The sequence below is a fragment of the Eubalaena glacialis genome, chromosome 3 (genome assembly GCF_028564815.1).
Source record: "Eubalaena glacialis isolate mEubGla1 chromosome 3, mEubGla1.1.hap2.+ XY, whole genome shotgun sequence".
Lineage (NCBI taxonomy): Eukaryota > Metazoa > Chordata > Mammalia > Artiodactyla > Balaenidae > Eubalaena > Eubalaena glacialis.
Genome location: NC_083718.1, coordinates 180,674,854 through 180,687,508, shown reverse-complemented (window position 1 = coordinate 180,687,508; position 12,655 = coordinate 180,674,854). Strand labels below are relative to the sequence as shown.

At 40.5% G+C, this 12,655-nt stretch overlaps 1 protein-coding gene across 1 annotated transcript; it reads left to right on the top strand.

Annotated features, from left to right (window-relative positions):
- Positions 1 to 4,244: 4,244 nt before the first annotated feature.
- Positions 4,245 to 4,430, top strand: LOC133088913 (metallothionein-1A-like). The gene has a single exon (XM_061187053.1). The coding sequence runs from the start codon at positions 4,245 to 4,247 to the stop codon at positions 4,428 to 4,430; it is 186 nt and encodes a 61-aa protein (XP_061043036.1).
- Positions 4,431 to 12,655: the final 8,225 nt, after the last annotated feature.

Sequence of the window (12,655 nt, the reverse complement as noted above, 5' to 3'; positions counted from 1 at the left end):
TCCTCATGAGAACATAGAGCAATTTTCTTCCACAAAAAACAAATATAAAACTAGACAAAATTATTCTAACAGAGCACTGGAAAATGACCAGAGGCAGGTAACAACTTGAAAAATCTTTATTCAAGAAAAACTGCTGGGCTTCCCTGGTGGCGCAGCGGTTGAGAATCTGCCTGCCAATGCAAAAGAAAAAGAAAAAAAAAATAGAAAAACTGCTGCAGAGGGCAGAGACTGAATTCTTGGCCTTTGTGCCTGGGGGTGTCAGATCTCTCCAGCAAGGGCAGCAAAAACCCACAGCTTCACTGGCCAAAGATGGTGGACATGGTTCAAAGGTGGCATATTTAACAGGGAGATATTGAAAATGAGAGAGCCATATATGATGATTAATTTATATTTCAATTTGACTGGGCTAAGGGATGCCAAAAAAGCTAGTAAATCATTATTTCTGGGTGTGTCTATGAGGGTGTTTCCAGAAGAGATTAGCAGCTTTTGAATCTGCAGACTAAGTAAAGAAGATAACCCTCAACAATGCAGGTGGGCATCATCCAATCCACTGAGGGCCTGAATAGAACAAAAAGGCAGAGGAATGGTGAATTTGCTCTCTGTGCTTGAGCTGGGACATCCATCTTCTCCTGCCCTTAGACATCAGCATCCCTTGTTCTTAGGCCTTTGGACTCAGACCAGGACTTAAACCATTGGCCCCCTGATTCTCAGGCCGTCGGACTTGGGCTGAAATTACACTGGCTTCCCTGGTTCTCCAGCTAGCAGATGGCAGACTATGGGACTTCTCAGCCTCCATACTTGGGTGAGCCAATTCCTATAATAAATCTCCTCTTGATATGGGGATATATGTATATGTATAGCTGATTCACTTTGTTATAAAGCAGAAACTAACCCACCATTATAAAGCAATTATACTCTAATAAAGGTGTTGTTTAAAAAAATAATAATCTCCTCTTTATATTTATATCTATATATCCCACTGTTCTGTTTCTCTGGCAAACCCTGACTAATATACCGCAGAAGGGTTAAGACAACAAATTCTTCACACGTCTTCAGCTGAATGCTAAACTAAGCATAAATGTAGGAGAACCCAGAGAACCCAGAGAAAATGGAAACCCTGGGACACTTAAAAACTTTCTCCCTCTTCTTCTTAACATGCCTGAAACTGGAACCTTTGAATGAGCTGCTCAACCCACCCAGAGTTCAGGTTGCAAAGGGTTAAATCCTTATTGGCTTGAGGTGTCTGAGCATAACCTATGCCCACTCATTGGCTGACCCTGAACTATTCAGAAACAGGGGAGAGCCCTAGGGAGCCAAGCTAAAATAGAAAAAAAAATTAAAATGAGCAGAAAGATCAGTAGCTTCATGCTGTGGGAGAGACAGAGTTTGCAGCTCAGGTCCAGGCAAGTTAATTACCTACTAAAACAGAAAAATCAACAACCTCAGAAAAACAAAATAATCTAGAGTTGTTGCCACAATGTATTATCTACAATGTCAGGTTTTCAACCAAAAATTACTGTACAGGCAAAGAAACAGGAAATGTGACCCATATCGAGGGAAAAAAAGAAAAGCAGTCACTAGGAATTGACTCTAAGTGGGCCCAGATGTTGAATATAGATTTTTTAAAAGCTAAAGAAATATATTATAAATATGTTCAAAGAACTGCAGGACTGTGTATTCAAAGAATTAAAGGAAAATACACTAAGTGAGAGTGAATAAATAGAAACTCTCAACAGAGAACTAAAAACTAGTTTAAAATCAAATAGAAATTCTAGAGCTAAAAAGTACAGTAACTGGAAAAAAAAGTTTAAATCCACCAGATGGGCTCAATATCAAATGTGAGATAACAGAAGAAAGAAACAATGAACTTGAAGATAAATCAGTAGAAATTCTCCAAGCTGAAAAACACAGTTTGAGGGAAAAGACTGAGGAAACATTAACAGAATCTCAGAAATCTTCAGGACAATATCAAGCACTGCAACATATGTTTCATTATAGCCCCAAGAGAGAAAAGAGATAAGTGGGGAGAAAAATATTTGAAGTATAATGGCCAAAATTTTCCCAAATTTGGTGAAAACATTGGCTAAAAGATCCAAGAAACTCAACAAGAAGGATAAACACACAGAGAATCACACCTGGATACATCATAGCCACAATGCTCAAAGACAAAGATAAAATCTTGAAAGCAGCAAGAGAAAAAAGACACATATCACATATTGAGGAACAGCGATATGATAGGCAGCTGAGTGCTCACCAGAAATAATGGAGGCCAGAAAACATTGGAATGACATATTCAAAGTGCTGAGGAAAAATCTTGTCAACAAAGAATTCTCTATACAGTAAAATTATCCTTCAAAATAAGGGTGAAATAAAGACATCTACAGATAAATAAACACTGAGCAAATTTGTTGCTAGAAGATCTGCATTACAATAAAAACTAAAGGAAAACTGAATAAAAACTTTTAACTAAAGGGAAATGATACCTGCAGTAATCCAAATACACATGGTGGAATTAAGAGCACTGAAACTGGTAACTGTGTGATATATTTTTTCTTTTGTTTTATTAATTTCTTTAAAAGATATATGACTGGTTAAAGCAAAAATTATTACACTGTGTATCTAGGTTTGTAACACATATAGGTGTAATATATGTGATAACAATAGCACAAAGAAAGGTGGGTAATTGAACTACGATGCTGCAAATTTGGTGAAAGTTAGTCATTATTCATTTGTATTAGATTGTGATAAGGTAAAAGTGTATACTGCAATGCCTAGAGAAATCACTAAAAACCTACAAAAATATCAAAAAAAAAGAGAATTAAAATCATGTATTTTAAAAGATTTGTTAGTGGGTACAGAGGGAACATATCTCAACATAGTAAAAGCTATTTATGACAAACCTACAACTAATTTAAAACTCAATGGTGAAAAGCTGAAAGCTTTCTTGCTCAAATCCAGAACAAGACAAGGATGCCCACTCTCACCACTTCTATTCAACATAGTATTAGAAGTCCTAGCCCCAGCAATTAGCCAAGAAAATGAAATAAAAGGCATCCAAATTGAAAGGGAAGAGGTAAAATTGTCACTGTATGCAGATAACATGATGCTATATATAGAAAAACGATGGGACTTCCCTGGTGGTGCAGTGGTTAAGAATCCGCCTGCCAATGCAGGGGACACAGGTTCGATCCCTGCTCTGGGAAGATCCCACATGCTATGGAGCAACTAAACCCGTGCACCACAGCTACTGAGCCTGCACTCTGGAGCCCACAAACCACAGCTACTGAGCCCGCATGCCACAACTACTGAAGCTCACACGCCTAGAGCCCGTGCTCCGCAACAAGAGAAGCCATGACAATGAGAAGCCCGCGCACCGCAACAAAGAGTAGCCCCCGCTCGCCGCAACTAGAGAAAGCCCGCGTGCAGCAACAAAGACCCAACGCAGCCAAAATAAAAATAAAGAAAAAGTAAATTAAAAAAAAAAAAAAGAAAAACCCTAAAGACTCCACACAAAAACTACTAGAATTGATAAACAAATTCATCAAGGTAGCAGGATACAAGATTAACATATAGCAATATTGGTTGCATTTCTTAACACTAACAATGAAATATCAGAAAGGGAATGTAAAAAAACAATACCTTTTAAAATTGCACACACAAAAAAATAAAATACTTAGGAATAAACCTGACCAAGGAGGTGAAAGACTGATATGCTGAGAACTATAAAACATTAATAAAGGAAATTGAAGATGATTCAAAGAAACAGAAAGATATCCCATGCTCTTGGATTGGAAGAATTAATATTGTTAAAATGAAAAACAAAATGGTACTGATGAACCTAGTTACAGGGCAGGAATAAAGAGCAAGACATAGAGAATGGACTTGAGGACATGGGGTGGGAGGGTGAAGCTGGGGTGAAGTGAGAGTAGCATCGACATATGTACACTACCGAATGGAAAATAGTTAGCTAGTGGGAAGCAGCAGCATAGCACAGGGAGATCAGCTCGGTGCTTTGCGATGACCTAGAGGGTTGGGATAGGGAGGGTGGGAGGGAGGCTCAAGAGGGAGGGGATATGGGGACATGTGTAGGCATATGGCTGATTCGCTTTGGTGTACAGCAGAAACTAACACAGTACTGAGAAGCAATTATACTCCAGTAAAGATCTATTTAAGTACGCCCCCTCGACGTCCTTGCCATCTTTTGTACTGCAGTCTCTGGACCCCAGCCTCCGCTTCCTCTCGCCATGGGTCCCAACTGCTCCTGTGCCACAGGTGGATCCTGCACGTGTACCGGCCCCTGCAAGTGCAAAGAGTGCAAATGCACCTCCTGCAAGAAGAGCTGCTGCTCCTGCTGCCCCGTGAGCTATGCCAAGTGTGCCCAGGGCTGCGTCTGCAAAGGGGCCTCGGACGAGGGCAGCTGCTGCGCCTGAAGGAGGGGAGGGCCTGCTCCCAGGTGTAAATAGAGCAACGTGCACAAACCTGCATGTTTTTTTGTACAACCTGACGCGTTTGCTACATTCCTCTTTTTTTTTTTTTTTGTCCTATAAAATACAAGAATGATAATAAAAGTGGTTGGCTTTAAAAAAAAAATCTATTTAAAAATATTTATATATTGTTAAAATGGCCATACTACCCAAAGCAATCTACAGATTTAATGCAATACCTATCAAATTACCCATGACATTTTTGACAGAACTAGAACATATAATCCTAAAATTTATATGGAACCATAAAAGACTCAGAATTGCCAAAGCAATCCTGAGGAAAAAGAACAAAGCAGGAGGCATAACCCTCCCAGACTTCAGACAATTCTACAAAGCTCCAGTAATCAAAACAGCATGGTATTGACACAAAAACAGACATATGGATCAATGGAACAGAATAGAGAGCCCAGAAATAAACCAACACACCTATGGTCAATTAATCTTCAACAAAGGAGGCAAGAATATACAATGGGAAAAAGACAGTCTCTTCAGCAAGTGGTGTTGGGAAAGCTGGACACCTGCATGTAAATCAGTGAAGTTAGAACAAACCCTCACACCATACACAAAAATAAACCCAAAATGGCTTAAAGACTTAAACATAAGACATGACACCATGAAACTCCTAGAAGAGATCATAGGCAAAACATTCTCTGACATAAATCGTACCAATGTTTCCTTAGGTCAGTCTCCCAAGGCACTAGAAATAAAAACAAAAATAAACAAATGGGACCTAATCAAACTTACAAGCTTTTGCACAGCAAAGGTAACCATAAACAAAACGAAAAAACAACCTATGGAATGGGAGAAAATATTTGCAAACAATGGGACTGACAAGGGCTTAATTTCCAAAATATGCAAACAGCACATACAACTCAATAAAAAAAAAACGAACAACCCAATCGAAAAATGGGCAGAAGACCTAATAGACATTTCTCCAAAGAAGAAATACATATGGCCAATGGACACATGAAAAGATGCTCAACATTGCTAATTATTAGAGAAATGCAAATCAAAACTATAATGAGGTACCACCTCACACCGGTCAGAATGGCCAACATTAAAAAGTCTACAAATAACAAATCCTGGAGAGCGTGTGGAGAAAGGGAACCCTCCTACACTGTTGGTGGGAATGTAAGTTGGTGCAGCCACTATGGAAAATAGTACGGACGGTCCTCAAAAAACTAAAAATAGAGCTACCATATGATCCAGCAATCCCACTCCTGGGCATATAACCAGACAAAACTATAATTCAAAAAGATACATGCACCCCTATGTTCATGGCAGCACTATTCACAATAGCCAAGACATAGAAACTACCTAAATGTCCATCAACAGATGAATGGATAAAGAAGATGTGGTACATATCTACAATGGAATACTACTCAGCAATAAAAAAGAGTGAAATAATGCCATTTGCAGCAACATGGATGGACCTAGAGATGATCATACTAAGTGAAGTAAGTCAGAAAGAGAAGGACAAATACCATATGATATCACTTATATGTGGAATCTAAAATAGGACACAAATGAACCTGTCTATGAAACAGAAACAGCATCACGGACATAGAGAACAGACTTGTGGTTGTCAAGGGGGGGTGTGGGAGGGAGGGATGGAGTGGGAGGTTGGGGTTAGCAGATGTAAACTGTTATATACAGAATGGATAAACAAGGTCCTACTGTACAGCACAGGGAACTATATTCAATATCCTGTGATAAACCATAATGGAAAAGAATATAAAAAAAAGAATGTATATATATGTATAACTGAATCACTTTGCAATACAACAGAAATTAACACAACATTTCAAATCAATTATACTTCAGTAAAAAAAAAGATTTGTTTAACACAAAGAAGGCAATATATAAGGAACAGGAACAACAAGAGATGAAACAAGTAGAAAACAAACAGCAAAATTGCAGACCAACTCTAACCACATCAGTAATACATTAAATGTGAATGAACTAAACCTCCCTTCAAAAGGCAGAGGTGTCTTAGACTGGATTAAAAAGAAAGCTCCAACTATATGCTGTGTACAAGAAAGTAAAAGGATAGAAAAGGATATACCATGCAAACAAAACCATGAGAGGGCTGGACTGGTCATATTAATAACAAACAGAATAGGCTTTAAGATAAAGATTATTACTGTAGACAAAGAAGAACATTTCATAATGACTACAAGGTCAATATGGCATAAGGATATAACAGTTATAAATGTATATGTCTATGATAAAAATGGCCCAAAATACATGAAGATTTTAATACTTCTCTCAGTAATTGATAGAAAAAGTAGTCAGAAAATCAGGAAGGATACAGAACATTTGAATAACACTATCAAGAAAATTTACCTAATTGACCTTTATAAGACTCCACCTAACAAAAGCAGAATATACATTCTTTTAAAGTGTACATGGAGCCTTCACCAGAATATACCAAGTATTGGGCCAAAAATAAGTCTCAACATGTTTAAAAGGATTGAAATCATACAGAGTATACTCCTTAAACACAAAAGAATTAAAGTAGAAATTAATGCAGAAAGAAATGTGGGAACCCTCCCCCATCAAATACATAGACGTTAAACAACACGCTTCTAAATAACTCATGCTCAGAAAAAGACATCACAAAGGAAATTAGAAAAATATCTGGACCTGAAGGAAAATTTTAAAAACATATCAAAATGTGCAGGGTTTAATTAAAGCAGTGCTTAGAGGGAAATCTATATCTTTAAATGCTTATATTAGGAAAAAAAAAGGTATAAAAAATAATTATCTAAGTTTCCATACTAAGAAGCTAGAAAAGCAGAAGAAATTAAACCCAAATTAAGTACAAGAATGGAAGTAATAAAGGGAAGAGCAGAAATTAATAAAATAGAAACAAGAAAATCAATGAAAGTAAAATTTCCAGTATAAACTGGAAGATCTAAAAAAGATGCACAGCAGGGTGACTATAGTGAATAATACTGTACTGCATATTTCAAATTTGTTATAGATTAAATCTTAAATGCTCTCATCACAAGAGAAAAAATTGTAACTATGTAGGGTGATGGATGTTAACTAGACTTGTGATGATTAATTTGCAATATATATAATATTGAATCATTACATTGTATACCTGAAACTAATATAATGTTATATCTCAATTATACCTCAAAATTCAAAAAGACTCAAGTCAAATTTTACGAGATGAAAACTATAATGGAATATACAAAGGGACACAGGAAACTTCTGGGGTGGTGGATTTGTTCTCATCTTGATGTGGTAAAGGTTTCACTAGTGTATATATACGTCAAAATGTATAAAATTATACCCCCTAAAATATGTAGTTTATTGTCTGTTAATTATGGCTCAGTAAATCTGTTATGGAATAACTATAAACAAGAGAAGAAAAAGGACAGCAAGAGAATATTATGTACTTTATGCCAAGAAATTTGAAAACGTAAAGGAAATGGACAAATTTCTCAAAAGATAAAAATTACCAAAACTGACTCAAGAAGAAAGAGAAGATCTTAATATACCTATATGAATTAAAAAATTTGCATTGGTAATTTAAAACCTTCCCACAAAGAAAAGGCCAGGCCCAGATGACTTTCACTGGTGAATCCTAATCAAATACGTAAGGGAGAAATACTACCAATTCTGCAGAAACTCAGAAAATACAAGAAGCATTTCCCAATTCATTTCATGAGGCTAGTATTATCCTGATAGCAAAGCCAGACAAAGAAATCACAAGAAAAAAAATCCTATAGATACATATTTCTCATGAACATGGATACAAAAATATTTTTAAAGTATTAACAAATCAAACCCAGAAATATATACAAAGGATAATACATCATGGTTGTTTGAGGTTCATCTCAGAATGCAAGGTTAGCATAACATCCAAGCATCAGTAAATATATTACACCATATTATCACAGGAGAAAAATCATATAATCACCTCAGTAGATGCAGGAAAAGCATTTTCAGCATTTATTCACAATAAAAACTCTCAGCAAACTAGAATAGAAGGGAACTTCCTCAATGTAATAAAGAGCATCTGTGAAAAACCCACAGCTAGCATCACATTTAATGGTGAAAGACAATGCTCACTACCTCAAACCAGGAACAAAACAAGGACGTCTGCTCTCACCACTTCTATTCAACACTGTACCACTACGCACCCATTAGAATGGGTAAGATTAAAAACAAACCAAAACACCTGACTATACCAGGTTATATTGTACACTTGCAACTAATAATATAGAGTTAGATGTCAATTTTAAAAGACCCAAATCAAATTTTGAGATGAAAACTATAATGGAACATACAAAGGAACACAGGAAACTTTGGGGATGATGGTGAGGCTATAGGGAAACTGGTACCCTGTGCATTGCTGGTGGGAATGCATAATGGTACAGCCACTTAGACAAACTGCTTGACGGGCTTCCTAAAAAGCATTTATCTCATGATCTAGTAATTCTAGCCCTAAATATCTACCTAAGCAAATTGAAAACAGACGTCCACACAAATATTTGTATGCCAATGATCACAGCAGTATTATTCATAATATCCAAAGAAATGGATCCAACCTAAACGTCCTCCAACAGGAGAATGTTGAACAAAAATGTATACATCCATGTTATGGAATACCATTCAATAATTAAAAGGAAAAGAAAACACTGATATGTGCTACAATGTGGAGGAACCTCAAAAACGTTATAGTAAGCAAAGAAAGCCAGACACAAAAGACCACATACTGTCTGATTTCCTTGATATGAAATGCTATGAAAAGCAAAACTACAGTGACAGAAGTCACATCAGTGGTTACCTGGGGCTGGAGATGTACTGCAAAGAGATACGAGGGAATGTTGGCAGTGCCAGAAGTATGCTAAACCTTGATTATGGGTGTGGATGCACAAGTGTATATATTTACCGAAATTCATTGAACTGTATGCTTAAAACGGGTGAAATGTATGGAATGCAAATTATACCTCAGTAAAGCTGTGAAAAAAAAACCAGGAGACAAGAAATTTGTTGTGGAGTTAAGAACTGTGGGAACCAGGAGCAATGTTCTGATCCATAATTCACATTTGGGTTGACATCTGTGTGCCACAAACTGCCAGCCTCCTGGGCAAGATTGACCGGGAAGATGAGCTGCCATGGAGACGGCACCTGGTCCAGTGGGGGCAGAAAGGCATGTGACCCAGTCATTGCAAAGCAATGTGGCGAGGCTTCACAAGAGTTCCAAGTTCTTCAGGCACACGGAGAAGGGAGCCATCAACCCTTTCCGGGAGAGGCCAGCCCTCCAGGGAAGCAAGGTGCCTCCTCAGAGCTGAGACAGTGAGGACATCAGACTGGCACTCTTCCTCCTCTTCCTGCCCACCCAAGTGCCAGGCGGCTGTCATTTCTTTTTTAATTAAAGTGTATTAAAATTTAATCTTGCCTAGAGAGTTCCTTGATCTCGGTGGGGTAGGAGGCAGAGGTAGATAGCAAGAAGGAGAGCATTGCAGGTGGAGAAAACCACCTATGCAAAGGCCCTGTGGCAGGACCTGGTGTGTTCAAGCAACTGAACAGAAGCCCTGTGTGAGCAATGCCGCGAAAGAGCCACAGAGGTCTGAGGTACAAACTGCCGCGTGTCCTAGGGCAGGGCAACATCTTATGATGTTATTCAGCTCCATTATTGTGTCTAATTGTCTCAGTGTGCTTTGTCCTGGCTCCACAGGTAACAACCCCCTGAGGGCAGAGCCTATGCTTCACCTAGTTTCCTTATAAGCCTGCAAAGGAGGGAAGGAATGTTGATTGCAAGCCTACTCTGTAATTTGTGGGCGTTACAGCCTTTGATTCTTATATGGTGAGTAATTTTTAAGGATAAGGCAACTGAGGTCCAGAGAGGGGGAGTGACTTGCCCAGGGTCACACAGAGAGGCAGAGCTGGGATTCCAACCGTGGTCTGCCTGGCCTGAGCCCAGTACCACAACTAGCTAAGAGGTGTTCAGAAATCCCGGTGCCGTGAGGCTGGGCCTGGCCTGCTCATTTGACTTATTCCCTAAATCCCAGAACCAGGAAAGGGAGCAGCAGGTGGGCAGTGTGCGGTGAGAGCCCCCAGCTAGCTTGGCCCCCTGCCTTAGTTCCCCTGGTGCTAAGGACGGGCACAATCATCTCGAGTGTGACTAAGGCTAGAAAGATGTGCTGAAAGTTAGATCAGAAACTAAGAGGAAGGAAGGGGTGTCCCTGGGCATTTCCCACCTCTGCCCCACCGTCATTTCCCAATCCTTCTACTGGTTTGACGGAGTTGATGGGAGAGCGGGCAGGAGGGAGGTGTGGGCCTGCTGGGCACAGCTGCAGGAAGCCAGCCAGGTTGGGAGCGGGTCGTGATTGCGACAGCCTTCTGGCCTCCCTGCCTCAGGCTCCTCCCCATACCACCCGGTCCACGTGAGGCTGCCCACATCTGTCCTCACTCCACAGACCCCTGGGGGGGCTCCCCATCACTCCAGGACAAAGCCCAGCTCCTCGCCTGGCATCCGCTGCCTGCTCCCCAAGGGCATCCCCCCGCACCCCCGGTCACAACCTTCTGCTGCCCCCAAAAGCCTTTCCAAGCCCCATTTCATCTGCTCTTTGGCCAGGCAGGTCTCCTGCCACCTCAAGATTCCACTTCTGTTTTCCACGTATTGACTTTCGACTCTTGAAATCCTCAAACAAACCCCTTCTTGGTCCCCAAACCACCCCTGGTCACCTTGATCCGGGGGACTCCAGCCAAGGTGGCCTGGTGTTTTGAATCACCTTTCTGAGGGCCTGTCCTGGGTCCTGGGTGATCGTAGGAGACCCCAAGCGAAGTCCTCCTTGGGGCACCTTCGCCATCCCGGGCAAAGCCAGTGCTCCCAGCCCCCAGCCCATGACCCCTTGCCCGGGAAGGCCCGCAGGTACACTGTGGCATCAGGCCAAAGTGTCGTGGTGACTTGATCCTGGGTCTGTCTCCCCCCTGGACTGTGAGCCTCTGGGACATAGAAGGTGCTCAGGAAAAGTTGGGAGATGGAAAAGAGGGAGCAGGGAAAGAGGGAGATGAAAGGGAGCGGGGGAGGGAAGGAAGGAGGGAGAGAAGGAGTGAAGGAGGAGGGAGGGATGAGTCTAGGCTGGTGCCCAACCCATAGGTGTGTTATCGAATAGAAAGAAATTATTCTAGATGCATCTGTTTGCTAAGAGGAAATTTACTACCTCCCAAAAAGGAAAACTTGCTGCTTTTACTTTTATAGCAGTAATACATGCTCATGTTAATTTTTTTTTTTTTTCTAGACCAAAGGCTGGTGAACTTTTTCTGTAAAGGGCCCTAAATAATTTAGGTTTTGTGGCTCACATATTCTCTCTACAGCACAGTCTTCTGATTTTTGTGTGTTTGTTCTTAATTCTCTGTAAAAATGTAGAAGTCATTCTCAGCTCATGAGCTGCACAAAATCCCCAATTCTAGATAACCCACAAACATACAGATAAGAAAGTGGAAATCACCTTAAACTCTCCTTCCAGAAATAACCACTGCCAACATTTTGGTGTGTTTGTCTCTAGACTCCTTCTGGACATGTGTATTATGTATATTTTGCCAAAATAGGATTATGTTCTTACATTACTGTTTAATAACTGGCTTTTTCATTTAACAAAATAATGTGGATCTAGCTCCACGCTGCTGAATACGGGTGGAGGATGTCACTTTTGTGGCCGTGTTGCACTGCACTGTATGAGCCTAACGATCTCTTTGGTATATTTATTGAGGGCAGATGAGTTGCTGCCTCCAAACCCTCATTCTGTTTATTAAAAGAGATGAAAAAGGCTAATGAGGGGACAGATCTTAGTGCCTGGCTACCAGGCACCCCTCCTACAGCAGACACGGAGAAACATTTCTTGCTGATGATTTTATTACGTACTTATCCCACTGCTCTGCAGTGAGGGCTGGGGGAGCAGAGAAATGGAAGCACAGACAGGCGCCTGCTTTGACCCCAAGGCTGATTTCGAGAGCAGACGCAGTCAGACTGAACAGGGAGCCCATTTGCTGGGAGCCGGGTGCAGGCGATACAGCAGCCTTTAGCCGCTGAGCATTTGGATGGGTCTTCAGGCAGGCGACACTGGCTCGGCCAGTCACCAGACGTTTGTCCTGCATGAGGGCAGCCGCTATTTAGAAACTCCTGGAGGGACAGTTCCTCACTTTCC

Excerpts from the sequence above, each read along its gene's own strand:
- LOC133088913 (XM_061187053.1), top strand. The coding sequence starts at position 4,245 with ATGGGTCCCAACTGCTCCTGTGCCACAGGTGGATCCTGCACGTGTACC.